The sequence below is a fragment of the Alternaria novae-zelandiae genome (assembly GCF_023758075.1).
Source record: "Alternaria novae-zelandiae strain BMP 2774 chromosome Unknown scaffold_2, whole genome shotgun sequence".
NCBI lineage: Eukaryota > Fungi > Ascomycota > Dothideomycetes > Pleosporales > Pleosporaceae > Alternaria > Alternaria novae-zelandiae.
In genome coordinates this window covers 88,301-115,836 of record NW_026056962.1, presented here as the reverse complement: position 1 = coordinate 115,836, position 27,536 = coordinate 88,301, and the positions used below count along the sequence as shown (strand labels likewise).

General features: G+C 52.1%; 11 protein-coding genes across 11 annotated transcripts; 9 read left to right on the top strand and 2 right to left on the bottom strand.

The window, feature by feature from the left end:
* Positions 1–5: 5 nt before the first annotated feature.
* On the top strand, positions 6–1,401 carry J4E88_001097 (uncharacterized protein; the record flags this gene model as incomplete). Its single annotated transcript, XM_049394769.1, has 4 exons — positions 6–85; positions 139–896; positions 1,062–1,267; positions 1,318–1,401. 4 exons carry the CDS (start codon positions 6–8, stop codon positions 1,399–1,401), a joined length of 1,128 nt encoding a protein of 375 aa, XP_049258633.1.
* A 1,437-nt stretch (positions 1,402–2,838) lies between these two features.
* On the bottom strand, positions 2,839–4,327 carry J4E88_001096 (uncharacterized protein; the record flags this gene model as incomplete). The annotated part of the gene is made up of 4 exons (XM_049394768.1): positions 2,839–3,043; positions 3,101–3,516; positions 3,564–3,986; positions 4,046–4,327. The coding sequence occupies 4 exons, from the start codon at positions 4,325–4,327 to the stop codon at positions 2,839–2,841; spliced, it is 1,326 nt and encodes a 441-aa protein (XP_049258632.1).
* A 907-nt stretch (positions 4,328–5,234) lies between these two features.
* J4E88_001095 (uncharacterized protein) lies at positions 5,235–6,939 on the top strand (the record flags this gene model as incomplete). The annotated part of the gene is made up of 5 exons (XM_049394767.1): positions 5,235–5,481; positions 5,534–5,900; positions 5,954–6,214; positions 6,263–6,630; positions 6,683–6,939. 5 exons carry the CDS (start codon positions 5,235–5,237, stop codon positions 6,937–6,939), a joined length of 1,500 nt encoding a protein of 499 aa, XP_049258631.1.
* Positions 6,940–7,903: 964 nt separating this feature from the next.
* On the top strand, positions 7,904–9,743 carry J4E88_001094 (uncharacterized protein; the record flags this gene model as incomplete). The annotated part of the gene is made up of 4 exons (XM_049394766.1): positions 7,904–8,206; positions 8,247–8,514; positions 8,753–8,846; positions 9,155–9,743. 4 exons carry the CDS (start codon positions 7,904–7,906, stop codon positions 9,741–9,743), a joined length of 1,254 nt encoding a protein of 417 aa, XP_049258630.1.
* Positions 9,744–10,030: 287 nt separating this feature from the next.
* J4E88_001093 (uncharacterized protein) lies at positions 10,031–11,004 on the top strand (the record flags this gene model as incomplete). The annotated part of the gene is made up of 3 exons (XM_049394765.1): positions 10,031–10,202; positions 10,252–10,654; positions 10,704–11,004. The coding sequence occupies 3 exons, from the start codon at positions 10,031–10,033 to the stop codon at positions 11,002–11,004; spliced, it is 876 nt and encodes a 291-aa protein (XP_049258629.1).
* Positions 11,005–11,429: 425 nt separating this feature from the next.
* Positions 11,430–14,216, top strand: J4E88_001092 (uncharacterized protein; the record flags this gene model as incomplete). Its single annotated transcript, XM_049394764.1, has 3 exons — positions 11,430–12,217; positions 12,268–13,981; positions 14,037–14,216. The coding sequence occupies 3 exons, from the start codon at positions 11,430–11,432 to the stop codon at positions 14,214–14,216; spliced, it is 2,682 nt and encodes an 893-aa protein (XP_049258628.1).
* A 3,796-nt stretch (positions 14,217–18,012) lies between these two features.
* Positions 18,013–18,523, top strand: J4E88_001091 (uncharacterized protein; the record flags this gene model as incomplete). Its single annotated transcript, XM_049394763.1, has 2 exons — positions 18,013–18,272; positions 18,469–18,523. The coding sequence occupies 2 exons, from the start codon at positions 18,013–18,015 to the stop codon at positions 18,521–18,523; spliced, it is 315 nt and encodes a 104-aa protein (XP_049258627.1).
* A 694-nt stretch (positions 18,524–19,217) lies between these two features.
* J4E88_001090 (uncharacterized protein) lies at positions 19,218–20,571 on the top strand (the record flags this gene model as incomplete). Its single annotated transcript, XM_049394762.1, has 5 exons — positions 19,218–19,223; positions 19,426–19,679; positions 19,764–19,942; positions 19,996–20,323; positions 20,379–20,571. 5 exons carry the CDS (start codon positions 19,218–19,220, stop codon positions 20,569–20,571), a joined length of 960 nt encoding a protein of 319 aa, XP_049258626.1.
* A 1,777-nt stretch (positions 20,572–22,348) lies between these two features.
* J4E88_001089 (uncharacterized protein) lies at positions 22,349–22,884 on the top strand (the record flags this gene model as incomplete). Its single annotated transcript, XM_049394761.1, has 2 exons — positions 22,349–22,391; positions 22,445–22,884. 2 exons carry the CDS (start codon positions 22,349–22,351, stop codon positions 22,882–22,884), a joined length of 483 nt encoding a protein of 160 aa, XP_049258625.1.
* Positions 22,885–23,509: 625 nt separating this feature from the next.
* Positions 23,510–23,822, bottom strand: J4E88_001088 (uncharacterized protein; the record flags this gene model as incomplete). Its single annotated transcript, XM_049394760.1, has 2 exons — positions 23,510–23,794; positions 23,817–23,822. The coding sequence occupies 2 exons, from the start codon at positions 23,820–23,822 to the stop codon at positions 23,510–23,512; spliced, it is 291 nt and encodes a 96-aa protein (XP_049258624.1).
* A 441-nt stretch (positions 23,823–24,263) lies between these two features.
* J4E88_001087 (uncharacterized protein) lies at positions 24,264–27,216 on the top strand (the record flags this gene model as incomplete). Its single annotated transcript, XM_049394759.1, has 7 exons — positions 24,264–24,397; positions 24,473–25,107; positions 25,154–25,691; positions 25,741–26,215; positions 26,266–26,811; positions 26,861–27,007; positions 27,055–27,216. The coding sequence occupies 7 exons, from the start codon at positions 24,264–24,266 to the stop codon at positions 27,214–27,216; spliced, it is 2,637 nt and encodes an 878-aa protein (XP_049258623.1).
* Between the last annotated feature and the right edge of the window lie 320 nt (positions 27,217–27,536).

Here is a 27,536-nt window from a genome sequence, read left to right as displayed (position 1 = left end):
GCGACATGTCTGGCCACGAGATGGAGTTCAAGGCGACTTTGGTGCCACATCGGTCCGACTCGACAGCAGCGAGACAACCGCCTGCGTACGATGCTGCTCGGCTCTATACGTCCGTCTCGTCTTGCTAAAACTTCCTAGGCTATCAGACCCAGCCATTGACCATCGGCTCTGGGGTCTGAATGCTGGAGATCGTTCTCGTGTTCTTGGTCTCTACGATCAAGGCAAGAAACTCGTTCCAAGCTACAACAAAATCCAGAAAAATGTCCAAACGAGGCAGGACCAGATCATGCGATCTGTAAACGGAACCGACGATTGGGATTGGTTCATGCACACCGACGTACCAGGATATGATGGGCTTGAACTGCGAGAAGAGCGCCTTGCCGTGCAGGAAGCAGCACTTAGACGTGAGAAGATCAAGTATTTTTTTGAGCGCGATCCCGAGCTATGTCATCTCATGAGAGAAAGAGAGGCCGTCGAGCGCCCTATCTATCAGGTCGCTGCGGCCTGCGCAGATCTGCAGCTATGCCAATCATTCACGGCAATCATCCTCCAGAAGCTCCCTCGCGAACTGCGAGACCAGATATACAACTATCAGTGGACAGAAGAGCACATCAGAAGCCTAAACGACGCTATCTCATTTGTCCCCAAATATCATTCCGCCGACGAAGCTGGCACAGGAGTACAATATCTCCCTGTGCCACGTTTCGCAAACGCCGCGTTGGTGGGCGAGGAGTTCGCATCTGAAGCTGCAACCACGTACTTCAAGGACCTTTCAAACGTTGAGCTTGACTATCGCTATGTCCGCGCCTACCTTGAACGCGACCGCTTTGGTTCCATGGCATTCTCGTTCAAGGATGCTATACGACGTCTCGTCATCACGATCGATGAGGACTATGGTAATATCTATTCAGGAAAATGGATAGCATGCAGGGCATTGTACGACAACATGAAGAGTCTGCTGATGCTGAGAGATCGTCAAGAACTCAGTGTTGAGATATATCTGGAGTCAGATATGTAATGGAATCTGGCCCTCTTCCAGGCTCTCGAAACCATCAAACCAGTATTCTTGATGATTCGCGAGGCCAACATGGATGTCAAAGTTCTAGGCTACGACTTCTTCAGCACAACCGAAGATTACGATGCAGACGTATTCTCCGAACAACTCAACTACTACCTCACTGCGGGTACTCCAGAAGAGTGGCTGGAGATGAAGGCCAAAGAGATCAAAGAGATGCCGCGGGGTCCGTTTCGGCAGCGATGCAAACGGGTAAGTGGTCCATTATTTTCAGCGAGAGACCAAGCTCATACCAATCGTAGACACTGCGAATCATGCGAAAGAACCTTGAGTCTGTCATGCGAGATTCTCGCAAGGCCGCTGAGTCTGCTAGAGCCAGCGTATAACTACAAGGCACGTCTTGGCAGCGCACACAAAGTTTGACTCCATCTGTCCGTCGTTACTAGCTTCATGTGTTTTCCAGGTATCCTCTAATCTATTTCTTGTGCGTGAAGGTACATGTATCACTAGAATCGTCATGTAGAGTAGGCGGTAAATGGTAATGGGATTTAACTTGGTCCCCCGACCGTGTGCTCAACTTGCTAGATCAAACAAAGCTGGCAACCCAGACATCCATCGCCCTGACTCCCATTCTGCCCCCCTGGATGCCTTCTAGGCTTGCCTCACATACATCTCGCAACGCAAAAATAACTCCCCGTTCCCTCTCATCCTTCACATTCACCTCTATCTCTCTCTCAAAAGAGGGAGAGAGGCAAGCGGAGACTTCCCATTGTCCATCCATCAGTCCCTCGTCACTCTGCACGCGCGTCTCGTTCTCCAGCTGCCACCCGGCCGCTAAAGCCAGCTCGATGAGTCGTTTTGGGCCCAAGACAGTGCGAACATTCGAGATGCTGTTGCCTTTACGGCACTCCAGCGCTGCCTGCGTAAGTGCTGCTAGTACATGAGGCTGAGCAGATGGATGTGTCGCTATCAAAGACCATTCAGAAAGGAGAAGACGCTTGCTGTGCTGTCTGATGGCACGGAAGGTGGAGAGGATGAGCGAGGGGGTGGGGAAGTACCATAGACAGTGGGCGAGCACTGTCGCGTCAAAAGCTTTGTCGCTGCTGGTGAGTGCCGAAGAGATAGAAGACGATATGGGAAGGGAAGAGAGGTATTCCAGGGGGGGTTGTTGAATCCACGTGATTTGTTTTCCGAGCGGTCCTTGTGAGATGTGATCTTGTGCTTGGCCGAGGGTATACGGAGAACCTAAAAGGTCATAAACCCACTACGTCTATACGCCTACCAGGAAAGCAAGAAAAAAAAAATAGTTCGGAAGGACTTACCATAACCCAAGTCTGCTGGATCGACGGCCACTACGCTCCCTTGCTCGCCAACGGCGCAAGCAAGGACAGTCGTACAATCTCCCTGCCCGCACCCTAATTCGAGCACCCTCGAGCCATAAGAGATATTCCATTGCTGGAGGAGCCTTATACGGTGGAGGGTTTGGGCGTGCTGGATGCTGAAGTTACGAGGATCGTGCAAGGAAAGACGAGCAATATAGGCGGCGTCGAGTTCGGCAGCCATCTTGAGCTCGATAGGTGTTGAATAGAAGACTGCAGATTCTTGGATTGCCAGTTGGATTGTGAGGGCCTTTATTCAACTCCAGTACTATTAGGCAGAAGCTGATAAAGATAAGGCGAGTATTGAAGATGACTCAACCGCCTTGTCTGAGTCAAAACCTCCGGAGATAAGGCACGACGTGGAGATACGTAGGAGGATGCGCACTAGATTCATACCACCTTCCGAATTAGACTGCCCTGTCTTCCATCTTCGTTTGCACATCATTACAATTTCGACCTAGGCGCCTCACCATCGTGGTTCCATCCTGGCATGTCCGCGAGGTCCTTCGCACGAGCCGCCCTTCTTGACTTCAGCGCATCACCAGTACCAGGACGCCATCTCCATGCATGCGCGAGGTCATCTGCCAGTGTACCTTCGAGTAACTCGACCACATGCTTACCAATGTTTGGAAGTAGCTTGAAGGTATGGCTACATATCAGGTCAGTAACTCAGCAAAACAGCATTCGTAACGAGGAAGAAACTCACCCGCTATCTCCGGTAGCAAGCACGAAATTCTTCCAATCAGGATGTTCGCACATCAAAAGTGCCGCATCTGCTGTGTCTGTACACCAACACAGATGTCTGTTGAACAACTCTTTGTCTGTGAACTTTGGCAGGAACGTCGCAATAGCTTTGCGGATGCTGACCTCGGAGGCATCCGGATAGGTATCTGTGGGATGCTTCGCAGCAGATCTAGGTACCGAGATGCGCTTTGGTGCCGATGCGCCAAAAGGCTGATGTTGCTTGAAGCGTGTGAAGCCTGGAAATTCGTCGCAGACTTTGATGACGCCGTGTTCGTCAGGCTCGAAGAAGAAGCCCACGTCACCGTTGTAGACTACAGGGACGTTCTTGTACTCTGCGGCTTCGCTGGGAGAGAGTTGAATGTGGGCATATACCCATGCCTGAAGACGTTAATTTGGAAGTAGTTAGCTGAGCTGAAATAACATACCTTCGAAACACACTGGTCTTGCAGATCGACAAGCACGGGACTCCATGCACCAGCCGCAAGAACCACCTTGTCAGCGTAATACCTTGTGCCATCCACCGTTTCAACACCAACGCACACACCTTCAGCCAAAAGAGGCTGCTTGAAGGATCCTGCTCCACCGAAGCCGAATTTGACGCCTTGATCGCGCAGATACCCACCAATGGCATCGATGGCCTTTGCTGCAGCAAGCCAGCCGCCGTCATCGCTATAGACAGCTTTCCAACCTTTGATCTGTTCGCGATCTAGGAGTGGGATCTTCTTCAAGATCTCGTCCTCCGAATCTAGCCATTCTGTTGTCGTCTCTAGGCCAGCACCCGCGTCGAGAAGAGCCTGGTAAGCTTGCTTGAGGTCCTTGAGACCCTTTTCACTGTGGGCGCAGTCAAGCTGCAAATACCATTAGTCTCTAAATATATTTCTTGCTAGGTTGCGCTTGAAATACTCACTCGACCGGTGTTGTGAAAATATTCTTTGAACAGATCGTCTTCTTTCCACATCTGTCTCGCCTCCAGACTCAACTGTAAGTCCACTTTGTTCCGCAAGCGGATGCCCATGATCTTGTTCAAGTCATTTCCAGCCGATTGTGACGATGGTATTGGGTACGTGTCTAGCACTGTGATGTTTGAAGGTTTGTATCCTGAGCGTACGAGATGTAGGGCTGTCGACGACCCTATCGTCCCGCCACCACCAGCAACGATGACGGACGTAGTCTCTCGCGACGGTGCCATGCTGAACTATCAAAGTCTATCGCGCTTGAAATGGCTCGCGTGTTGGAATGGGGAGGCGCTGCCGGAAGTCGTTATCAGTAACGACCCACGATGTAATCCCGCCGGTTAAGTATCCCTAGAGGCTGCACACGCCACCAGCACGGTGACACGATGGCGACGCATTCTCCACGCGCCAGATGCGAGCACGCGAGGTTTTGATTGAGTAATTGAGGCCTGCCGTCCCAAGGATCGCGGCCGTTCTCGCTTGGCGATCCCGACTGTTACCCCTTCCAAACGGGGTTAGGCTGGCGGACGTCAGCGATGCGTCAAGCAGGGGGGGCTCCGTTCCTGCCCGGTTTGAGCATGGAGCAGGGCCACGACCTTCCATGCTTGACATTGCGATAACGAAACTGGGTCTATGCAGCCAAAGGGCGATATCAACAACGCTCTTTTCTATAAAAGTCGCCCTCAACCCGCGGAGCACCTGAACAGCTGACTCACGCCTTGCATCGACCCGACATCCAAGCCTCGCAACCATGTCTAGTGCAAGCTTACCATCCCTTAATCACATTAGTTTCCAACCTCCACTTTTCCAAACTGTTCGCACTTCCATATCCAGCCTAGTCTACACTCTCATCTAAACTGCCCTTCCCCTCGGAAACCGGTCTATCACCGGAGCGATTGACTCCACAAGTCCCTATCAGCTGGACGGGAACGACTCGTTTACCCCAGCTTGGGGTAACATAGTTCCGGGATCCACAGATAAGCCGATGCTGGTCGCGCGGACAGACGGTAGAAGGTAAATGTGTGCGGGAGAGACATGGTGTATATAAAGGTCGCGTGCGATGCCTTTGATCTCGCCTCAGCTCGAAGCTCAGTCGCACCTGCTCCGTATCGTTTTTGGTCTTCCCAGTAGGAGTACTTCAAGATGTCTAAGTTCGACGCTGCTCCTCCCAATACACATGCCGGCGGCGACGACGATGCGCTCTGTACAAAGGGCAACGACCCGCTCAACGCTCCTCCAACATACGATGTCGCCGACGAGAGAATCAATATGGAAGAGTATGCTAGAACAGTTCCAAAGTGGAAGAGAATATGGCAGCACAGCTTGACGCAGATGCTGCTACTCAGTGTGCAGGCTTTCTGCGGTCCTGCTATGGCTGATGCTATTGCTGGTAAGTCGTCTTTGAGCTCATGAAACGGTACTTGGAATTGATAAGTTTGCAGGCCTTGGTGGAGGTGGTCTCGCTACTCCCCAGACTTCGAACATCGCGACCGCTGTCAACTACACCATGCTTGCTGTCTGTTGTGCTCTCGGAGGACCCATCGTCAACAAACTCGGAACGAAATGGGCTTTGGTCATCGGCGCCTGCTCGTTTCCAATCCGCGGCTCTTCCTACTACTGCAACTCCAAGTTCGGAAACCAATGGTACTTGATCTTGGGCGGCTTCTTCACTGGCGTGGGGACGGGCACTTGGTATGTTGCAGAATCCGGAACTATAATGTCACTCGCGCCAGCTGGATCTCGTGGAAAGTACCTGGCACTTTGGATCGTTGCTAGAAACTTAGGGCAGCTTGTCGGTGGTGCTATCAAGTGAGTTTTACAGACTGAAGCCCACTTCGCAGCAGCTAAAACTTGTGTCACAGTCTGTCAAAGAACCACGAGAAAGGTATCGTCGGCGGCATAACTCCGGATACCTATGTCGCCTTTTTGATCATCGAATGTATGGCCTTGCCATTCGCCTTCCTCATCTCACCTCTTGAACGAGTCGTACGCTCAGACGGAACGCGTATCCTTGTCTCTGAAAAGATCGGCACCATTATGGAGTTCAAGCAGATCAAGATCACGATGACGTCGAAGCTTATTTTGCTTTCCGCATTCTGGGCCATATGGTCGTTCTTCTACAGGTCAGCCAACACACGATCATAAAGGAGCGGCAGCTAATTAGCTATTAGTGGGACGTGGTCGACCTATCTTGGAACCTACTTCAGCGTCCGCGCCCGCGCTCTCTCCTCCCTCGTCTCGCCCTTCTTCTGTATCGTCGGTTGTTTCGGTCTCGGGTTCATCCTCGATCTCAAGGGTGTCAGCCAACGTCGTCGTGCACAAATCGGTCTCTTTACCGTCGTGCTTCTCAACCTTGGTGTCTACATCTGGTCCATCGTCATGCAAGTCAGATTCAACAGCAATGACCCAGGCAAGATCGACTGGGATGACTCGCTGTATGCGCGTTCTTTCTTGCCATACTTCTTTGTGCAGACGACCGGTCCTTTGTCGCAATCTTACATGTACTGGCTACTCTCTTCTTTCGCAACAGACGCTCAAGGTATGTCTCATCATTCGGCAAGTCTTCTTGATCCATCGCTGATGATATACAGCAAACGTACGTAATGGTGCAGCTTTCCGCTGTCTCGAGGCCATCGGACAAGCCATCTCGTACGGAATGAACACCCAAATCAAGACATCCCCTCTCATCGGCTTCTGCGTCACTTTTGGCTTGATGGCACTTGCGCTAGGTCCGATGCTGGTACTGGTGAACCAGACGCCTGATCGCATCCCCGCTGATGTGATTGCGGAAGAGCAGTACCGCGAAGAGAAGAAGATCGGTAATGTGAACGTCGAAACCAAGGTCTAAGGCCTGTTTAATTAACGATATCTCGATGAGACTGGAATGGATTTCTCTATGCGCTCGTAGTATAAAGCGTATACAATGCCAGAGACGGGTTCGACATTGCCATCTGACATATGCACCAGCTGTGTGACATTGCAACTAAATATGCATAGTTGATTTCTGGCATATAGGATAGCAACACTCTGGGTGATGCTTTGCTGCAGATATGATTAGAAAACAGTAATGTAGGAGTGTGTATATGATCTAGCCGCAGAGGTTAGAGATTAGTCTTTTTCCTCCGCGACAAATAACTAATCAGTCGCTAAGACATTACAAGCTTTTGTCTAAAAACCTTCGCATAAATTGCGGCATGGATCGTGGCCACACATAGTGCGGCATGTGAAAGAGGGAAATGTATTAATAAGCTGCGAGTCGCCCTTCGGATTGCCGTCACTAGAACCACCCACTGCACTAGCTAAAAATGATTTCATGTTGTTTTGATGGATTCAGTCTCTTCGCTGAATACGCTTTGCACCCAGACACATTAATGCATGAGTGGCGCGTCAGGGAGCTTGACTTCTAGCCTCATTGCCCATGTTCGATATCCTCGTGGAGCGGCATGACCCTTGCATCTATATCCCATTGAATACAAGCTTCAGGCCGGCACTTAAGGTTGTATGCTAAGACGCGTGTTGCTGATGAGCTAAGCACTAGCCGAATGGGGAAAGACATGGAGCTTTGTTGGCAACGGGCCGATCGATGAAGTATGCGAGTGTTTGGACGTGTATCAGATAGTGAATCGAGCCAGACTGGCGGCTTCCTTACGTGCGTACAGCGGGAGAATTCATGTATACCTGGCCGACACGATTAAAAAACAAGTGTACATAAAGACAGTATCGGGCGAGCAATAGAGGACAACTTCCATTGGCTATCACAGCAGCCTTGCTCCATCCTTTTGTTTGTCAAGCCCTCAGTTTCATATTTAAAGATGACTATCACAGCAGAGAACAAGTTAGAGTACCCCCAGGGTCAACTCTTCGTGCACACCATCGAGGAGAAAGCGCAATGGATACCGAACAACATGTACATGCGTTACGCGCCGGACGACTGGTTGCACAGGGGTTACAAAACGATTACATGGAAGCAATATGCAAGCGCTATCGATAAGATGGCTTTCTGGTTTGACGAGCGGCTTGGTAAAGCGGTGGATCGCGAGACGGTTGCTTATTTCGGGCCCAACGATCCACGTTATGCCATATTGATTCCATCTGTTGTAAAGCATGGACGGAAAGTAAGTGTCAAGTCGTTTGGTGTGATCTCACGGCTGACAGCCTCTGTATTTGCTGATTCCCGATGGACGAGTGACCAAGGAGGGGCTTGCGGGCTTGATTGCAGCAAGTAGTTGCAAAGTATGGCTCTATCCAGAAGACGATGCCGCAGGGCCGTTGGTCGACATAGAGTCAGGCTTGAAGCTGTGTGCTTTGCCGTCGCTAGAATGGATGCTTGACAACGAAGGGCAAGAACAATACCCGTATGACAAAACGTTTGGAGAGGCCAAATGGGATGAAATCGTCATCATCCATACATCAGGCACTACTGGTAAGCTGTCTGAAATGATCTGTTATCTCATAAGCTTACTTCTCTTTAGGCGAACCCAAACCTATCTTTCACACAAATGGCATGTGGAGCGGATTAGGGAATGTACCCATACTGAGTCGAAGACACTGGCCCCGCGGCATTGAGTACGAAAGCTGGATCGGGAAGACGTCTCTTAATCCATGTCCACCGCAATGGATAGCCGGCTTACATGCGATGGTTTTGAGCCCGCTTTTCCTAGACAGTCCCTGCGTCATGATGCCTCGAGACGAAGTTTCCCTGACTCCCAACCTGTTCAAGAAGATCATGTCGATGAACAGAATTGAAGGCATTAGGTAAGTTTTGACTGTACGAAGTGCATGTGAGACATATACTGACTTCGTACCTCTACCTCTGCAAGATGCCCTCCATTCACTATCAACAGCCTCTACGCGGACCCAGAAACTCGACAAATGCTGAAGTCACTGGACTTCATTGTGTACACGGGTGCACCCTTGGATCGAGCGATTGGGGACGACCTTTGTCAGCATACGAGATTGAGTCCGATGATTGGCTCCACGGAAAATGGAGATCAGATTGGCCTACGACCAGCCGATAGAAAGCTCTGGTATACCCATGACTTTGTTCCAGAAAATGGTCATAGGATGGTGCCTTTGGACGCAGGCTCGGACGATCTCCACGAGCTCATATTGGAGCAGGTTGGAGACGGGCGTACCAATCCTTTCCAAACAAGCTTCTGGAACACAGCACATCGTTTCCTGGAGCGGATCAAAACGAAGGAGCTCTACAGGCCCGTCAAGGACTCCGATGGTCGCACGCGATGGGCGTTTTCTGCCCGCAAAGACGACTTGACGAAACTGAGTTGGCTGGCAAAGTTCCATGCGCAGGATATTGAAAGGCGTATTCTGCAACAACCAGACGTACAGAATGTGCTGGTAGGTGGGGAAGCCCGGCCTGCGCCGTATGTTATCGTTCAGGCAAAGGAAGGTGTGCTGGACGGAAAGAGCGAGGTGCAGCTGCTTGATGAGCTTTACGATGGAGTGGTTGCTGCCACCAATAAGGCTGACCTGAATGAGATCAGAATTCCTAGGGAAACTGTTATGATCGCGAAGAAAGAGAAGCCGCTCAAGGTCAGCTTGAAGCAGTTGGTCCAGAGGAAAGCTGTTGAGCAGGACTATTCTGAGGAGATTGAGCAGGCATATGTGCAGCTAGAGAACAGCAGGAAGCCTTAGGCCCATCAAATGATACTTGACTTCTCCAGCAGCAGATTCTTCTTCGTGACATGTTGTTTGGTGTGGTGTCTTAAGTCGAGTCAGCCGATCCTAGGTGCCTAGGAAGGCGCGTCTGGCAAAACGCGCTAACGGCATGAACCTCGGCTTCGCCAGTGATGATGTCGGCCGTTGCGGTTGAGTTACTCCGCATTTCAGGAAAGAGCGGCCATAAACCTTGAGGTGTCTTCTCAGCTAGAAGATCAAAATCCCTGATTTATTTTCCAAGTGAACGCGGTATTTTAAGTACAATGTCTTACTCCAAGCGCATCGATCAAATTGCAGGCCATCTCAACTACCCTAAGGGTATGTTGGCTGGCCAAACTGCCATTATTACGGGTTCAGGACAGGGAATTGGCGCCGAGGCTGCGAAACTGTTTGCGAAAGAAGGCGCGAAGGTTGTGGTTGCCGATGTAGATGCCAGTAAGTCAATGCAGTCGCTGCATGCGAACACGTGCTGATGATAGTGTAGAGAAGGCAGAATCGGTAGCTGCGGAAATCAACGAGTCTGGTGGCAGCGCCCTGGCTGTCGCAGGCGACGTGCTCGACGACGCCTACATCAAGACGCTTATTGCAAAGGCCGCTGAGTTCGGAGGCGGCAAAATCCACATCATCGTGAACAACGCCGGCTACACATGGGATGGCGTCATCCACAAGATGACGGACAAGCAATGGCACACGATTGTCGACCTGCACGCGACAGCACCTTTCAAGATTGTGAGGGCTGCGGCGCCATACTTCAGGGTCAAGGACGGCGAGCCGAGGAATATCATCAACATTTCCAGCACAAGTGGTGTAAACGGCAACGCTGGACAAATCAACTACGCGCTGGCGAAGGCGGGTGTAACCGGCATGACCAAGACCATTGCGAAAGAGTATGGCTCTCCCCTCACTCCAACGTATTCTCCTCTAACGTGTCTTCAGATGGGGCCCTCAATTCGGCGTGCGCTCCAACACAGTAGCCTTTGGACACATCCAGACACGGTTGACGGCGGCCAAGGAGGCGGGCGCATTCATTACCACGCCCGACGGCGAGAAGGTAGCGCTGGGAATACCACAGGCGCAAAAGGCAGGCGCAGGGCAGGGCCAGGAGCACATGGACATTCCTCTGAGGAGACCGGGCACGGCGACCGAGGCGGCGAGTGCCGTGCTGGCGGTTGCGAGTCCGCTGTTCAGCTATGTAAATGGAGAGACGATCAAGGTGACTGGAGGACGTGGCATGTAGAAAAGTGCAAGCCTCGTGCGACAACTGACAAACTTCTTTCCAAGCTCAAACACATGCCGTGGTGATGGAGTCGCAAAGATAGTCAGCTATGGTTTCAACTACCAAGATCTTGGACAGGGTCTCGGCACCCATGTTCCGCTCCGCCATCCCCAGATGCTGGATGCACATCAGCCACCTGCATCCGACAAGACGCAGCCCCTCGTCCGCCTTCTTCTTGCCTGTATTGATATAGTTGTCGTCGTTCCTTATACCCGTCCACCATGTACATGCCCAATCGATAGCCCATCTACCCGATTACCCTTCAAAGCATACGCGTACGCAGCATTCGCTTCCTGCGGACTATTCGCCGCGGGCGAGCGAGCATCCCTTTCCACGACACCGCGCACCACGTGTACGACGACGCCCTCACGTGGTTTTAGCTCGCCATGAGCGACGAGAAACATGGCTACGTCCGCGAGCCATCTCCGCCACCCATCCCCACATACGACGAGGCAACTTCCTCGCGCAACGCCCCTGCGCGCCTCGGGCCCAACGAGACCAGCGACGATGCCGAGCGGCAAGGCCTCCTGAGCCCGGATGTGCGCATACAAGCCGACCCGCGCAGGCGCAACGGATACTACCAGGCCCCCTCCGTACAGTCGGTCGACGACGATGGCGACTCGGATCTCGGGAGTCCGGTGCGCGAGAGCCAGGACGAGGACCTGCGCCAGACCATGGAGGAGATGGACATTCTAGATCCAGAGTCTGCTGAGGAGGGGCGCTCGAGGCGGAATCGATCAAGAGGCAGGTTCTCGAAACGCTTCTACAGCATCAGACATTCCCTATCGAGTTGGAATCTGCCGCGAATACCCTGGCCCAGCTGGCGTCCCAACTTCAGCGCCATGACGGACCACATACCGACGATACCGGAAGAATACAAGCCGGGATGGTCGATTATCGCGCGATTGTTCGGTCTCATACTGATCATCGTTCTGGTATACCTGCTGGTCGTCAGCGAGGTGGTGCCCATGGGCGGAGGATTCGGCACGCCATTCAACCCCGAGTGGGTGCGTTCGACGGCTATGGAGAGCGTCGAGAGCTGGCGAATTGAGAAGAATCTGGAATACATTACAAGCTACGACCACATAGGGGGCACTGAGGGGAGTTATGTGCTGGGGCAGTGGATCGAGGGCAAGTTCAAGGATGCGCACATGGACACATATACCCACGACGAGTACGTTACACATTGTGAGACGCCACAAAGGATCACGCTAACTTCAGCAGGTACTACGTATACATGAACTATGCGAAGAAGGGCGGACGGAGAGTCGCCATCGTCGAGCCACAGGACAAGAAGTGGGAGGCCAAACTCGAAGAGCCGTCCGTCTTCAATCCTGCCAAAGCGCAAACGCCCGCCTACCATGGCCTATCTGCGACAGGAAACGCCACCGGGCCCTTGATATACGTCAACTACTGCGACAAGAAAGACTTCAAGCGATTATGGGATAGCGGGGTGGACGTACAAGGTGCGATTGCGCTCTGCCGATATTACGGAACACAGCCAGATCTATCAATGAAGATCAGGGCCGCGCAAGATGCTGGGGTTGTGGGAGTCTTGGTATATTCAGATCCAGCAGATGACGGCTTCAAGAAGGGGAACCCCTGGCCAGATGGCAAGTGGCGGCCTGGAGACAGCGTGCAGCGAGGATCCGTCGCACAGACAAACATGATTATGGGAGATGTGCTCACGCCTGGACTCCCGAGCTTCAAGAAGGTGGAGCGCATGCCCCGAGACAAGAACCCGGCCTTGCCGAAAATCCCAAGTCTACCGCTCTCGTGGAAGGATGCGCAGAAGCTGCTTAAGTCGCTGAAAGGCTCAGGCGAGCAATTGCCAGATGAATGGATTGGTGGTGTACCGGATGTTGGCGAGCACTGGTATTCTGGTCACCCAAAAACTTCGCCAAAGGTGTTTTTGCAAAACGACCAGGACGAGGTCGAACAACAGCGGATCACCAACGTTTTCGGGTCTCTCAAGGGCAGCGAGGATCCGGCTAGCAAGATCATAATCGGCAACCACCGCGATTCCTGGTGTTTCGGTGCGGCAGACCCTGGCTCTGGCACGGCTGTCATGCTCGAAGTTGTACGTGTACTAGGTGAGTTGCGCTCGCAAGGATGGCGACCGCTCCGCACAATCGAATTTGCGTCCTGGGACGCTGGTGAATACAACAGAATCGGCTCTACCGAGCATGTTGAAGCCAACGTACAAGCCCTCCGAGATAGCGCCATCGCCTACCTGAATGTCGACGTAGGCGTAACGGGTGACAAGCTGTGGGCCAAAGGCTCTCCGATCTTCCAACACGCCTGGACGCGCGTGCTCGACCGACTTTCCGACCCCCGGGAGAACAAGACTATGAAGGAGCTGTGGGAGACCTCGGACTCCAAAATTGGTAATCTAGCTGCTGGAAGCGACTACGTTGCTTTCCAATCCATCGCTGGTACCTCCTCACTCGACTTCGGCTTCACCAGCAAAGAGGGCCAATCAAACCCCATCGCGCGCAGCTGCTACGAGACTCTCTCCTGGATGCGCAAATACATTGACCCCGGTTTCGCTTATCACGCCGTGCTCGCCCAACTCTGGGTTCTTCTCATCCTCGAGCTCGCTCAAGAGCCCATCATTCCTATGAAGATTGATGACTACGCCCGCGCTCTGCAGGAAGAAGGCCAGCAGTTGTTGGACTGGACCGAGAAGAAGAGCGGTGGTGGCGAGTACGACATTGAGATGTTCCAACCTCTGGTCGACAGTCTGAGCATGTTCAAGAAGAAAGCAGAGACGTTCGGTCGGTGGGAACAAAGTTGGTATAACCAAGTCTATGCCACTGGCGGCTTCGAAAGTAGCGGTGTCACAATACAGAGGGTAGGCCACAATGGCAGGATCGCGGGTTTCGAAACAGACTTGCTTGATCTTGCGAGGGGAAAGGACGACAAGGGGCCGCATGGTGTAAGTTCCTCGCCTCACCGATATGTGAGGTCATCATTGACTAATTCACGAACAGCTTCCCAACCGCGACCAATACAAACACGTCGTCTTCGCCCCGGACCTCAACAACGGCCTTGAAGCCAGCGTCTTCCCTTTCGCACGCGAAGCAATCGAGAAGAAAGACTGGGATGCCGCATCCAAAGCCATCAAGAAGACGGCTGATATATTGAACCGCGCGAGCGACAGGCTCGGCTAAGATATGTGTGTATATGTACAGCAGAGTTGCATTTCCGCGGTGTTTGGGCGTAGCAGAAGACTGGCTGCATAACTTATTGGGTCAAGGATATATCTCGTATTTAGTGCCGGGCCTCGGCTTTTTCATATGGGTGTCATATTTATCTCTGTTTGGTGAGCGTCTTCATGACCGCTAGCTAAGAGACTATTTGTTGGGCCATCTTTTCACGTGCTTGTGCTAGCCCGACTCTGTCCACGTCTATATAGATCTATTCTTTGTGCTCTTCTGCTTCAATTACCTTATTTCGCCATCTTCATGAACAAAAGGTATGCAGACCTTCACATGTCGGCGAAATATCCTGTTCTTTCCAAAATATATTCGTTTTCTGCATGATGGCTTCTCGTCCACGCGCTCAGTATTCCAAGACGCGGCCTAGGCGTCGGTCTGTTTTTCTGTGCGCGCCTCACAAAAAGCCACATATCACGCATGCATGTCCCTCTTCCCTTCTTTCAGGAAGTCGAACACGAGTAGCTGTACGATCCTCTCAAAGATCTTCAATTCTAATAATGCATCGATTTGGGTTTCTCTGGCTTCTACTTGGGCCGGAATGAAATTTATAGCAAACTCGGCCATGACGATCGACTGTCTCGCCGTTCTTGACAGTCTTCAAGCATCAAAAATCCATGCGACAAAGTGATGGATTTCGTGGACTGTCCTTTTCGAAGACCGAAAGCTGATGACCATGTCTGCCCTGTCTCCCTCTCTTTCGTGGTGCGAAACGTCGAGTTTCAGATACACTTCATCGGTTATCTCCCATCGCCTACCGTTGCTCAAAAGCGAATCAAAATACCTCCTCCGATTTATGGATGCCTCTGCATATTCTCGAAAAACCGATGGGAGGTGTGATGCAGACTTCAAAACACCTAGCTTCCGAGTCTATGGTCTTCGTTGCATCCCGCAGTGTTTACAAGTGTCCAATGCTTCATGTAAAAGCTGGCAGCTAGTTCTAAAGGACGATATCGAACTACATCCGAAGAGGAATAGAGTTTGGTGTGAGTGATATATAAGTCGCTTGCCTGCTCGATACCCAACTCATACCATCATCCTCATCGTCTCCGGGTATCCAAAAAACTACCTGCTCAAGTGGATGTCTGTTTCCTCGGGAATCTTTTTCTAAAAAGCCACAAGACATAGCATGGCGCTTCTTCTCTTAAAGATGACTATAGTGAAGTTATGGTTCTGTTGTTGTCCCGCAACCCTCCAAAAGCTTTCCTCGTACCCTACATGTGAGCTGTGGAATCGAAGCAAGTTTCGAGCAGATGCATGACTGTTCATGCGATACACAACTTCAATACTTCTCACTCCATCTCTCAAGGAAAGCTTAAATATCTTTACCAACACGTCATGTGCAGTCTCTCAAACATAGCAAGCATAGAAGAATGGAGAGAGATCCTGTCGCTCTTTCGACTGAGGGAGTACAGGTACTTTGTTCGGAGAAAGCCGTTCCTCATCTGTTGCCTAGTGTGCACTACCCGAGCGGACGAGCTTGAGCAAAACGCGAGATACGCTGGCAGATGATCCAGAGACTTGATCGTACTGCCTTTGTATAAAGATCTGAAACTAAAGCGGCATGTTTGAGTGGAACTACGTTTGCCACGTGCCTATGACGGTCTTCGGACTTGAGTACAAAATCTTCGCCGTCTTGCTAGATCGTCTTTTCTACAACGTTGAATAGGCTGGCTCGTTCCCTGGATCAAACGCCTTAATAAGCATGGAGCAGGCCAAATCCTCTTTCCAAAATCTTCCCTAGGAGTGCCCATGGTTTGATATCGAGGTCGCTACAATATTGAATTGGCAGTCGCGTGCCACTGGATGATCAGATACGGAGTCAAATGTTTCGATTCAATTGGTGATTTGGGTCATGAGCTGCCAAAACAGGCCAAATTGAAAGACATGTCTTTTCCCTTTGCTCACATCTTTCTCTGGGCTCAATTTCTGGATTTGAGCGGAAGTAGCCCCTACACGATTCAACAAGGTATAAAGAGGCGCCCGCTGGAGTGATACACCTTCATTCTTGTCAAGTTCGCATTGAAATAATTCTCCGAAAGAGTTAGAGGAGACAGTCATGTTGTTGCCTCTAGCTCGGCAATTGAAAGTCTCGCTTCTACCAGGACATGTTCGTAGGTGGACCTGGCTGTACACAAAAAAGAATGTCGAATCCGCAGTAATGGCTATCGTTTGGTCTTATTTCCTACCTGTTTGCATCTGCGGAGTAAGCAGAAGCTGGGGAGATTGCGGGGTAGAAAATGCCTGGCCAGGTGGGAAAAGAAAAGCGTGGCGGTTCTGAGCGATACCTGGAAAAAGACGGCTACATGTTTCCTGTCTCTTGCATGGCTTACACCGTACATTGGCATGCTTCAAAAAAATCCCACGATTCTAGGCCTGGAGGAAGTATGCCCATCGCTTACGTGCCGGAAAGCTGACTACAATGACGCTTCGTTTAATCGCAAGGCGGGGGTGCCAGCTCCGAGAACGATACCAACGATCGACGATCGAGTAGCATCCGAACGTTTGGGGCGCATATTGTGTCTCGCGTCCTGGTGTGCGACAGCGGCTTCGCGATAGTATGTTAGTAGTATGAACCTCTGTCGGCGCAATCTCTTGCTGTGTGAAGCCGAAAGTTTGTCTCATGGGCTCGAGCTCGCTTTCCTGGTGAGGCAAGCAGCAACCTCAAAGGTACCGGGAGCCCGTAGATCTGGTAGCAGGGTCAACGTGCGAGTAATGATGGTGCAAATCTCCACGTTGTGACTGTGTGAAGCGAAGCCCATGTCCCAGCTGAACACTGCCGCGGCTGCAACCGAAAAACGTGGAGTCAGGCAGGCGCTAACGACGCTAAGTGGCTGCTAGCTGTCACACATCAATCCTTCAGCGGCATCTCGGCCGCGCCGACAAACTTCTCATAACAACATCGGCGCGTGGACAAAACAACGCACTGGTCAGTCATGCTGTTCTGTCATCGCTTGCATCTGAGTTCGGGTCCTTGTTCTACACATACCTGAGCGCTGCGTTGGCCAGCACGCCACCACAGGACGCCATGCAACTTCTAGATTGACCAAAAGAGCTTTTAGAAAAGAAAACATGAAGGATCTCGTCAGGTACCGGTCTGAGGTGCCGCTAACCGATGCGCTGCACAACACATCTCTCGCTTCGAGCGCAACTCATCCGGTGAAAATGAAAGCGCTCTGAATTCGATACAGCCATCAAGCCCAAAACACCTCATCGCGTTAGCGTTCAGCCCTAGCACCCCTGAGCAAATCAGCCCACGCATCGAAGAGTGCCGCTTGGGATATTCGACTATTCTCACTCGCACGGAAGCTCATCCGCTGACTAGACAAAACATCAGGCCCATGATGCCAAGTCTCGTGGCTTGCGTTGCTGGCCTCGGGAAAGTTGTAGCGTTGCTGCATTTGTTCGATGAAAAAGCCACCAGCTGAACTCTCAGCACAATGTGGATTTTTGGAAGGCTAGAATGGCTCGACATAGGAAACTTTGCTCGCTTCTTTGCTTGGGGAAATAGACGACAAGGTGGTGTGATGGTTTGTATAAGGAGACCGATGCGCCGCGATGGTGTTGAGGTGTAACTGCATCCCCCAGGCGCTACAAATACGCTCACACTCGTTTTAGTCTATAGCAATTAGCTGAACGACATACCACGTTGACGTACATTCATATAAACCTCTTCCAATCATCGTCACTGCCTTCTACAGCATCGGTCAACCACACCTCAGCCAACGCCGACCACCGTCTTTCGATCACAATGTCAGGACCGTCAGGTAAACTCGGCGGTCTTTCCACCAGCGTCGTCGCCATCATCGCTGTCGGTGGTGTAGCAGGCCTGCTAGCCCTCATCGTCGTTACGTCTCTCATCTTGGACATACCAAAGCGTATGAAGCAAAAGAAGAACACTGGCCTCATGGCACCGGAAGAAATGGAGAAGAAGAGTGTAGAGATTGACGACGCGGAAAAGGGTGCTATCAAGCAAGCGACAAGAGAGATATCGGTTCAATCTCCGAGCTTGTATTCAAGCACATATATTGCTCGGCCAGTGTCGCCAGAGTGTCAATGCGCCCACCCATCGATAGTCGTACATCCCTCGCCAGTCTATTCGAATACCACAACGTTAAGATGAGTCTATCGGCACTCCATTCTATCTCCTACGACACCTTTTTGTGGATACTTTGTCCATTCGCCCACGTCTACACCGCCCGGGTAGGATCGGGTCAGAGGACATTTTACATTCCAAGGTTACCTTCGGTGTTAAGACCTGAAATGTTCTTATAGCCTTTCAAAAAATTTGTCCAGATAGGACGAGAGCGTCACGGCCGGAAGTTTGATACCCTGTTTGATGGATGTTCGGAGTTAACTTTTATCACCGCTGGGTAACACGAGGTTGCGTGTCATGATACCACGCGAAAGCCCATACACCACGGTCTAATGCCTGCCTGAGTACAATGATCGGACATTCTGTAGTATACCAAGCAGATTCTTCTCTTCTGTCATTGCGTTTCGGGACATCATTCGGCCGAATCGCATGTGTTACACAACACCTGCATGATCGCTTCGATGCAGCACGATAGATTGCAACTGTCCACAATTGCTCGGCGTCAGCACTTACGATAGGAATGAAAAAATCAAGATCACTCATCAAGAAAGAAGACCATTGTATTTCGTCGAAACCTCTATGATCCATTCAGACGTGCAATGTTGACACGCTGCGCAGTACGCACCTATGCAGGCTAGTGCGAAAGGAGGTCGTCGGTATTTCCGTAGCGCGCATCTCACGACAATCTTCTGATGAAGCGGGATTAGCACTGTTAACGCATAGCATCGTCAGCGCAAGAAGTCTTAGGTAATAAGCACTAACAAGGCGAGGCCACCGTCATCCTCGACGTTGCCCAGTTGTGTATCTAGTCCGGACGACTTTTCGCCCTATCAAGGCAGCAGTCATGGCCGCTCCGAAACATGCGGGTGCGACTACACGGTACTACCGCTTACTCACGCATGATAAGATGTGGAGATATACTCAGCAGGTATAAAGACTGAGTATTCTTTGCACGTCAAAGTCAGCAATTGAACCGGAACACACGAGCTTCAACCTCTTGAAGTCTCTTACGATCTTACTGCACTCCCAATACCTCCCACATTCACTACGCTGAACACATCATCCAAGATGGCAGACTTCAAGCCGTACAGCGAGCAGCCCGAGCTCCACGCCAAAGCACCCTACCGTGCCGCTATGCTCACGCAACCTGCAAACCTCAAGCAAGCACTTAAAGACGCTCAGGCAGATGCGAGTAAGACCCTGATGGGCATCGCGCAGGGTATCCCAAGTACCTTCGTAACCAAATTGATTGCCTCCACCAAGCCAGACTTCATCTGGATGGATGTTGAGCACGGAATGTACAACAGGCTGACACTACACGAGTAAGTTTTCTTCGGTTTAATCGTGACAAGACTCTGAGGATTTGAATACACCTAAGGGAACAGATGCTAACGATTACGATAAAGTTGCATTCATGCCGCTCAGCATCATTCCGAGGGTAAATCAATGGTCATCTGCCGCGTACCCAAGCACGATGAGCTGAGTCTCACCACCGCCCTTGACGCAGGATGCGCTGGTATCGTCATCCCCCATGTTGAGAGCGCGCAAGAAGTTCGTGACTTCATCAAGGAAATGTACTTCGGCGGTATGTCCTCCATATCCTGACCTTCGCCTCCTATACTAACACGGTATCTATAGGCGGCAAAGGCCATCGTTCATTCAGCCCGTGGGTCTTCACGCCTGGCTTGACGTCGTCCCTCTACCCCAACGACCCTTACAACGTCCAAACCGCCAACAACCACGTCTGCCTCATCCCCCAGATCGAATCCTTGAAGGGTCTTGAGGCCTGCGAGGAAATCGCCGCCGTTGAGGGCATCTCTGGTCTTATGTTTGGTCCTGGCGATTACATGATTGACGCTGGCATGGACATTCATTCATTCATGAACGGAAACCCCGATCCGAAGTTCTTCGAAGCTATGGGCACATTCAATGCCGCGGCTGCCAAGTATGATCTGCCAATCTTTGGGTACGTATATCGCATGTTACTTCGTGTTGGGCCAGACGGCTGACGGGTGCTTTAGTGGTGTCATGGGATTGGATCAGATACCCATGGCTATCCAAACTGGTATGCGAGGTATCGCAGTGCAATTCGATGTCTGGGGTACTACACGGCTCTTTGCGAGTTCTTTGGAAGCGGGCTGGAAACATGCGAAGAGCTTTGAGGGAAATCCGAAGCCGAGTATGGCGAACGGACAGGCGAAGCCAGCCGAGTAGGTAGAGGCTTATGACTGCTATCGCAAGAGAGGCATCTCATCTTTTTCCTATGACTTTCGCCCGCCAGCAGTATTCCGTGATGCACAAGGCTGAAGACATCAGGCTGGCAAGCTCAACCCCGATGAGTAATTCTTCCAACATCTCATCCGAAAAAGCACACTCATTGGTGAGGCCTCGCTAGGTATTACTACATCCGGTCCCTGGCTGTCCAAAGGCTGAGGTTTTATCGCTATTATGAGAACAGGCGCCAATTATAGGAAGAAGTGTAGTAGTTGGCTGAAGTGAACGGCTGGTGTGGTGTGGGGGCCGTCCGAGGGAGGTATGATTATCTTCTCGACTTCCCCCTTGCCGGTCTTCTTATCTCCTCGTCCGTTGTTATCGTGTAAATTGACGAGGCAACTTCAGACTCGTCGGTATCTTGTTTACTGCGAGCGTTCAGGCAAACGTGGCTCCAGATCCCTACATTGCAAGAATATGTCCCTCTTTCTCTCCGCGTTCATCACGACGCTTCCCCTGGCGGTTGTGCCGTCTTCTACAACACCTTCGGTGTCGCTTGTCACGACGCAAAGGTTCAGCTCGACTCTAGGGACCTTCCCGATCACCGTTGTCTTCCCTTCCTCATCTTATGCTTCCTCTTCAACATCCGTTGCAACAACAATCCCAGCTACACTATCTTCAGTGACACCTTCCTCATCCGCACTTCCACCACCGAACACCATTGCGCCAGCCTCAACCTCTCCCAACACAGGCTTATCGAGCGGGGCAATCGCCGGCATCAGCATCGGAGCCATACTTGGGGTTCTTCTTATCGCAGTCGCCGCTTTCCTACTTGGAAGACGCAGCTCTACTCATCGGTCACCGGCGAGCGACCTTGTTGTCACTGAGCGCGATGTTCCGATAGGTGGATACAAGGCAGAATCGGACGGACAGGAGAGAGCAACAGCGAAGCTTGAAGGACGAGGCATTGCGCGGTGGTGGAGCAAGAAGTTCAGCAAGAACCTGAAAACGAGGGCTCTGAGCGAGGCTGAACCACGAGAGTTCTCGGCTGAAGAGGCTAAAGGTGAAGGTTATGTGCGACAGGTACGGGTGCGAGACGAGGATTTGCCAGAATTCCGTGGGGTCTGAATGTCTTGTCTGAGAAGTTTGTTAACAGTATTAAATGAAGCACGTTTCCCAGTCGCTCTTCCATCGCTGTTGCCACCGTGCATGACCATCGGAACACGCGAAGTGAGCAGTGATATATGGTAAGGATGGATCCGAGTTTACCGTAGTGCTGGGCGACAATCCTGAAAGCGATCGTTGCAGCGCACCCCAAAAGAGGATATAGATCTTCCTGCCAGGTAAGGCGTCCGATGTGACGAGGCTGAGCGTGCTCCGCATCTTGTGAGTCTGCCAATCAGCCTTACCGGTTGGCGGGGCGGTTCCTCGCGTGCATACACTTTTCCTGAAGCAGCTAGCTCGGTGCTACTCCAACGAGAGATGGATGCACATAGCCCTGTGTTGCCATCACTGTGTTGTGATATAAGTAGAACGAGTAGATCGTCTCGCATACATAGTTAGTGCTTACTGCATTTCCTTGACACAGGATCAATAAGTATACGTCAAAGCGGAATTGTATATCAAGGGATTATACCCATCCCATCTTCATGTCCTTCCCAACTTCAGTATCGATTTCAGATTGCGAAAGAGACTCATCCGGAAGCTTAGTCTGTATGTCTAATCCAAGTAGCGAATTCGGTCAGTATGCCTGCCTCCCTCACACATTTGAGTCTCTAATATGACGCCAGATGCCAGCCGAAATGATATGAAAGACACCTTCGGTGAGTCCGACCTCCGAATTTGCAGCCGTTTAATTTGACTGACATCAAATCAGACAAAGCCGTCGACGCGCAACAGAGGATGATCGGCATTGGTGTGGGTGTCGGAGTAGGACTGTTTCTTCTCTTCGCCGGCCTGGGTTTTTGGGCTTTCCGACGACATAGCAAGAAACGCTCGCGACAGATCAACCAGCAGGCGCAAATACAATCGGCTCTGATGCAACCGAGGATGCAACAGACGGATCCGCCGCAGTCCTGGATGAGGCAGGGCCAGGAAGTGGACGGCATGGCATACAGGAGTGAGGTCGAGGCTCAGGATAAGCAGCCTCATTACCAGTCACAACGCTACCAAGAGATGAACGCGAATCCGTATGGGAACCAGTTCCAGGGTGGTCCAATGGTCGAAGCGCAGGGAACGCGGGATCCTCAGGAAATGGCGCTGAACCAGAGGCCGCCGCAGGAGATGCCGGGGAACGGGGCCTTTGGACAGCGCTGAACTAATTAACGTTATAATTGTATCAATTATCCGACATTGACATGTGATGCGACAGATAACAACATGCTACATGGGTCGCAAAGTTCCAAGTTTTTGACGGTCAAGAGTTTGGATGAGTCCAGCCTGTCGCGTCTGCCAGCTTCGCGTCGCGGGAGCCGTGGTCCGTGCACGACCAGCCATCACCCAACCACCACATTTCCAGCCCTCGAGAAATTGCGCAGCACAACAGCAGCTATGGATCTAATAAACGGATACCTACATCGTGGTTCCCACACTGTCCTCTGCCAGCGCATACCCACACCGAAGCCGTGCTTAACACGTGTACACGACTATCAACGGCGCAGTCAATAAACCATCCCAATCCTTTCGATACCATGCTTCTCAACGCTCAGACTCTGGCACTGGCCGCTTTTTTCTCGACACTGGCTACCGGACGGCCTTTGGACTCGTCGAAGCCCCGCGAGATTGTCCCACGCAACAAGAGCTATTCGGTTGTCAATGTTGGTGGAGACGCCTCGACCCCGGTCGCAACTGCCACTTCGGTGATCAAGACGACGAAGACGGTCGAAGTCGTCGGACCGGCACAGACTGTCACCCAAGAAGTCACTGCGACTGTCGTCCAGCCTCAACCGGCGCCCGCGTCGACATCTAGCTGCAGCTCGAGCAGTGTGTTGAGATCGTCGTCATCGTCAACACCCACACCAGTCTCGTCTACTCCTACGCCAACACCTACATCAACATCATCGGTCAAAACTACATCAACTCCTAGCCCATCGGTTCCTTCGCCAACATCAACTGCAACACCGACGATCTCAGGCCTGTCTTCCAGCAGCATCTCAACGCCAGTTGAGACACCGAAGCCAATCTTCGTGACGGTCACGCTTTCGCCAGACAACGGCCCCACGGAGTACTATGATGATGGCATGTGGCACACGCATTACCGCGTGAAGACGTTCGAAGCCGCTGCAGCTGTCACCGCGGCGCCATAGCTACCTGTGTGATGTCTGCGGTCCAGGCTTCTTTGGTGTTTTTGCTTTGGCGGCAGACTGGCTCGACCCGCCTGTTCCTTTCTCCCTGTGTTTTACGATATACGAATAATGGCCGGAAGCCAGCCTAGTACGGCGAGGAGTTATATTATGAAGATTAGACACGTCTGTGAGACGAATGCCGATGTACCAATAGATTAAATAATAGACGCATGCACAAGCCCAAGTTCTGACCTGGCCGAGTGATGGTGGATGATGGTGTGAAGGCTGATGACGCAGGTCGAAGGGGAGCTTGCATCCCTGCGTGCTTGGCGAACGGTTACACCCAAGGCGGCGGTGCGTATCCACGACGAGCTCTCCACACCCCCGGACGATCCGCCTCTCTCGCTCACAATGGCGTCGCCGCCCCCCGTAGAAGACCAGGCCCGGCTGCTCGAAGATGCCCTGGCCGTGGTGCGCCAGCAGACGATGCTCATGCGGCGCTGCCTCGAGACGCCGGGCAAGCTGATGGATGCGCTCAAGTGCAGGTACGCGCCGACATACTCTAAGCTCCGAGGGCCCCTCTGGTGATGTTTTGTGTGTGCTAATGACCCCCATGATAGCTCGACCCTCGTGTCGGAACTGCGCACCAGCAGCCTCGGCCCCAAGCAGTACTACGAGCTGTACATGGCCGTCTTCGATGCCCTGCGCCATCTCTCCGTCTACCTGCGCGAGAACCACCCCGTCAACCACCTCGCCGACCTCTACGAACTCGTCCAGTATGCCGGCAACATCATCCCGCGCCTGTATCTCATGGTCACCGTCGGCACCGTCTACATGGCCATTGAGGATGCGCCCGTCAAGGAGATCATGAAGGACATGATGGAGATGAGTCGCGGCGTCCAGCACCCCATCCGCGGCCTCTTCCTGCGCTACTACCTGGCCGGCCAGGCTCGCGACTGCCTTCCGTCGGGCGACAGCGAGGGGCCCGAGGGCAATCTCCAGGACTCCATCAGCTTCATCTTGACCAACTTTGTCGAGATGAACAAGCTGTGGGTGCGCCTGCAGCACCAGGGTCATTCCAGGGAGCGCGAGCAGCGGACCAAGGAGCGCCAGGAACTGCAGCTCCTCGTGGGCAGCAACTTGGTCAGGCTCAGCCAGCTGGTCGACTTGGACAACTACAAGAAGATCCTCAACCCGCTGCTGGAACAGATTGTGCAATGTCGCGATGTCTTGGCCCAGGAATACCTCCTCGAGGGTATGTATCGGATTGCCGACCTCAGGATATCACTAACACGCAGCAGTTGTCACCCAGGTCTTCCCGGACGAATTCCACCTGCACACGCTCGACCAGTTCCTCTCCGCCGTCGCACGCCTCAATCCGCACGTAAACGTCAAAGCCATCGTCGTGGGCCTCATGGACCGGTTATCGTCCTACGCGCAAAGAGAAGCCGAGTCGGAAAGCCCAGAGCAGCGCAAGAAGACGGAAGAGGAGTCAATAGCACAACTCATGGAGCAAATGCGGATAGCGAAGGAAAAGAAGGCCGCCGAACCCGAATCAGCGCCAGCGCAGCAGAACGGAGACGCAGAGGAACCCTCAGAGACGCAACCAAGCACCGAAGAAGACTCCGAAGAGGCATCGAAACCCGCAGAGACCTCCGCCGAGAACGACGAGACCCCAGCGACCGAGACAGATGGCGATATCGAGAAGAGACGCGGCATACCGAACAATGTCAAGCTGTTTGAGATCTTCCATGAGCAGGTCCAAACGCTGGTCAAGATGCAGCGGCTACCAATACAAGACACGATCGGACTATTGGTGTCTCTAGCAAATCTCGCCTTGTACGTCCCAGCATACTTCCTAAACCAGGCACGATACTAATATTCACAGGAACATCTACCCCGAAAGGCTCGACTACATCGACCAAGTCCTGACGTTTGCGAATCAAAAGGTCGCCGAATACGCGAACAGCGCCGACCTGCACTCGCAAGCAACTCAAAGCCAGATCCTCAGCCTCCTCCTTTCGCCGATCAAGACCTACATCTCTCTCTTTACCGCGCTCGCATTACCCAACTTCATCCCTCTGCTACATTCACAACCATACCCGACTCGGAGAGCCGTGGCCGGCGAAGTCGCAAGAAGTCTGATGCGGAATCAGACCTACATCGCATCCGTGGAGAACCTCGAGAGTGTGCTTGAGATCTTGAAGGTTCTCATTCGGGAAGGCATCCAGCAGGCGCAGGGATACCCAGGAGGACCGATTCAAAGACGGGCACAGGAGACGGAAGAGACGATAGAAGAGCAGGGATGGCTCGCGCGGATAGTACACCTCATTCGCGGCAAGGACAACGATACCCAATTCAAGGTGAGTTCAATCAACGTGCAGACAATAGTACGTACTAACAACTCCCATAGCTCCTCCAAGCCGCACGCAAGTCCTTCGCCGAAGGCAACGAGCGCGTCAAGTACACATCCCCCGCCATCATCACAGCATCACTCAAGCTCGCTCGGCAATACAAGAAGCGCGAACACTTCGAAGACAACTGGCAATCACAATCATCCGCTCTCTACAAGTTCATGCACAGTACACTGTCGACACTCTACACCCGCGTTACTGGCTCCGCAGACCTCTCCCTCCGCCTCTTCATCGCCTGTGGTCAAGTCGCAGATCAGAACGGCTTCGAAGAGGTCGCATACGAGTTCTTCGCGCAGGCGTTTACGATATACGAGGAGGCCATCAGCGACTCAAGAGCGCAGTTCCAGGCTGTGTGTGTCATTGCGAGTGGCCTACACACAACGAGGAATTTCGGCAAGGAGAATTACGATACCCTGATCACGAAGTGCGCGTTACATGGAAGCAAGCTGCTCAAGAAGCCGGATCAGTGTCGCGCAGTGTACCTCGCAAGTCACCTGTGGTGGGCGACTGAGATCAGGGCATTAGGCGAGGAGGACCCGAAGAACGTGAGTGAACCCAACCCGACTTTCAAGAAACCAGTACTGACTAGTACAGCTGTACCGCGACGGCAAGCGAGTGCTTGAGTGCTTACAACGTGCTCTCCGTGTGGCCGACGCATGCATGGATGCCGCGGTCTCAGTCGAGCTCTTTGTCGAGATTTTGAACAGATACGTCTACTACTTCGACCAAGAAAACGATGCTGTAAGTTGCCATCTTGCAAACTCCGAAGCTTTTCTAACGATTACTAGGTCACGACGAAATACCTCAACGGTCTCATCGAGCTCATTCACTCCAACCTACAATCCAACGAAAACGCTTCTTCGCTCGAGAACCCAAGGAAACACTTCCAGCGCACCCTGGATTACATAGCGAGTCGAGAATATGAGGGTGTGGTAACAGCGGCAAAGTAATGTTAGTGGGAAAAGGAGATGCGGCGCCTGTTTTGAGTGGAAGTCCTTGTACGACTAGATGGACATGGATATTGCACGCTCGTATACCAAGTACATAGTATGGGAAAATGGAGAATGCTAATGAAGCCGAACATGTTGTACCATAGCACGCATGTGCCAAGCGTCTTCATACCCACTTGCAAGCAATATGGTGATGACCAGCATCGCGACTATACGCAGCATCTGCCAATGCGCTAGGATGTATTTAAACTATCTCTACGCCTTTCTACTTCATCTCTCTGTCACCCTGGGAACTCGGTCTTTTCTCCAAAAAAAATCAC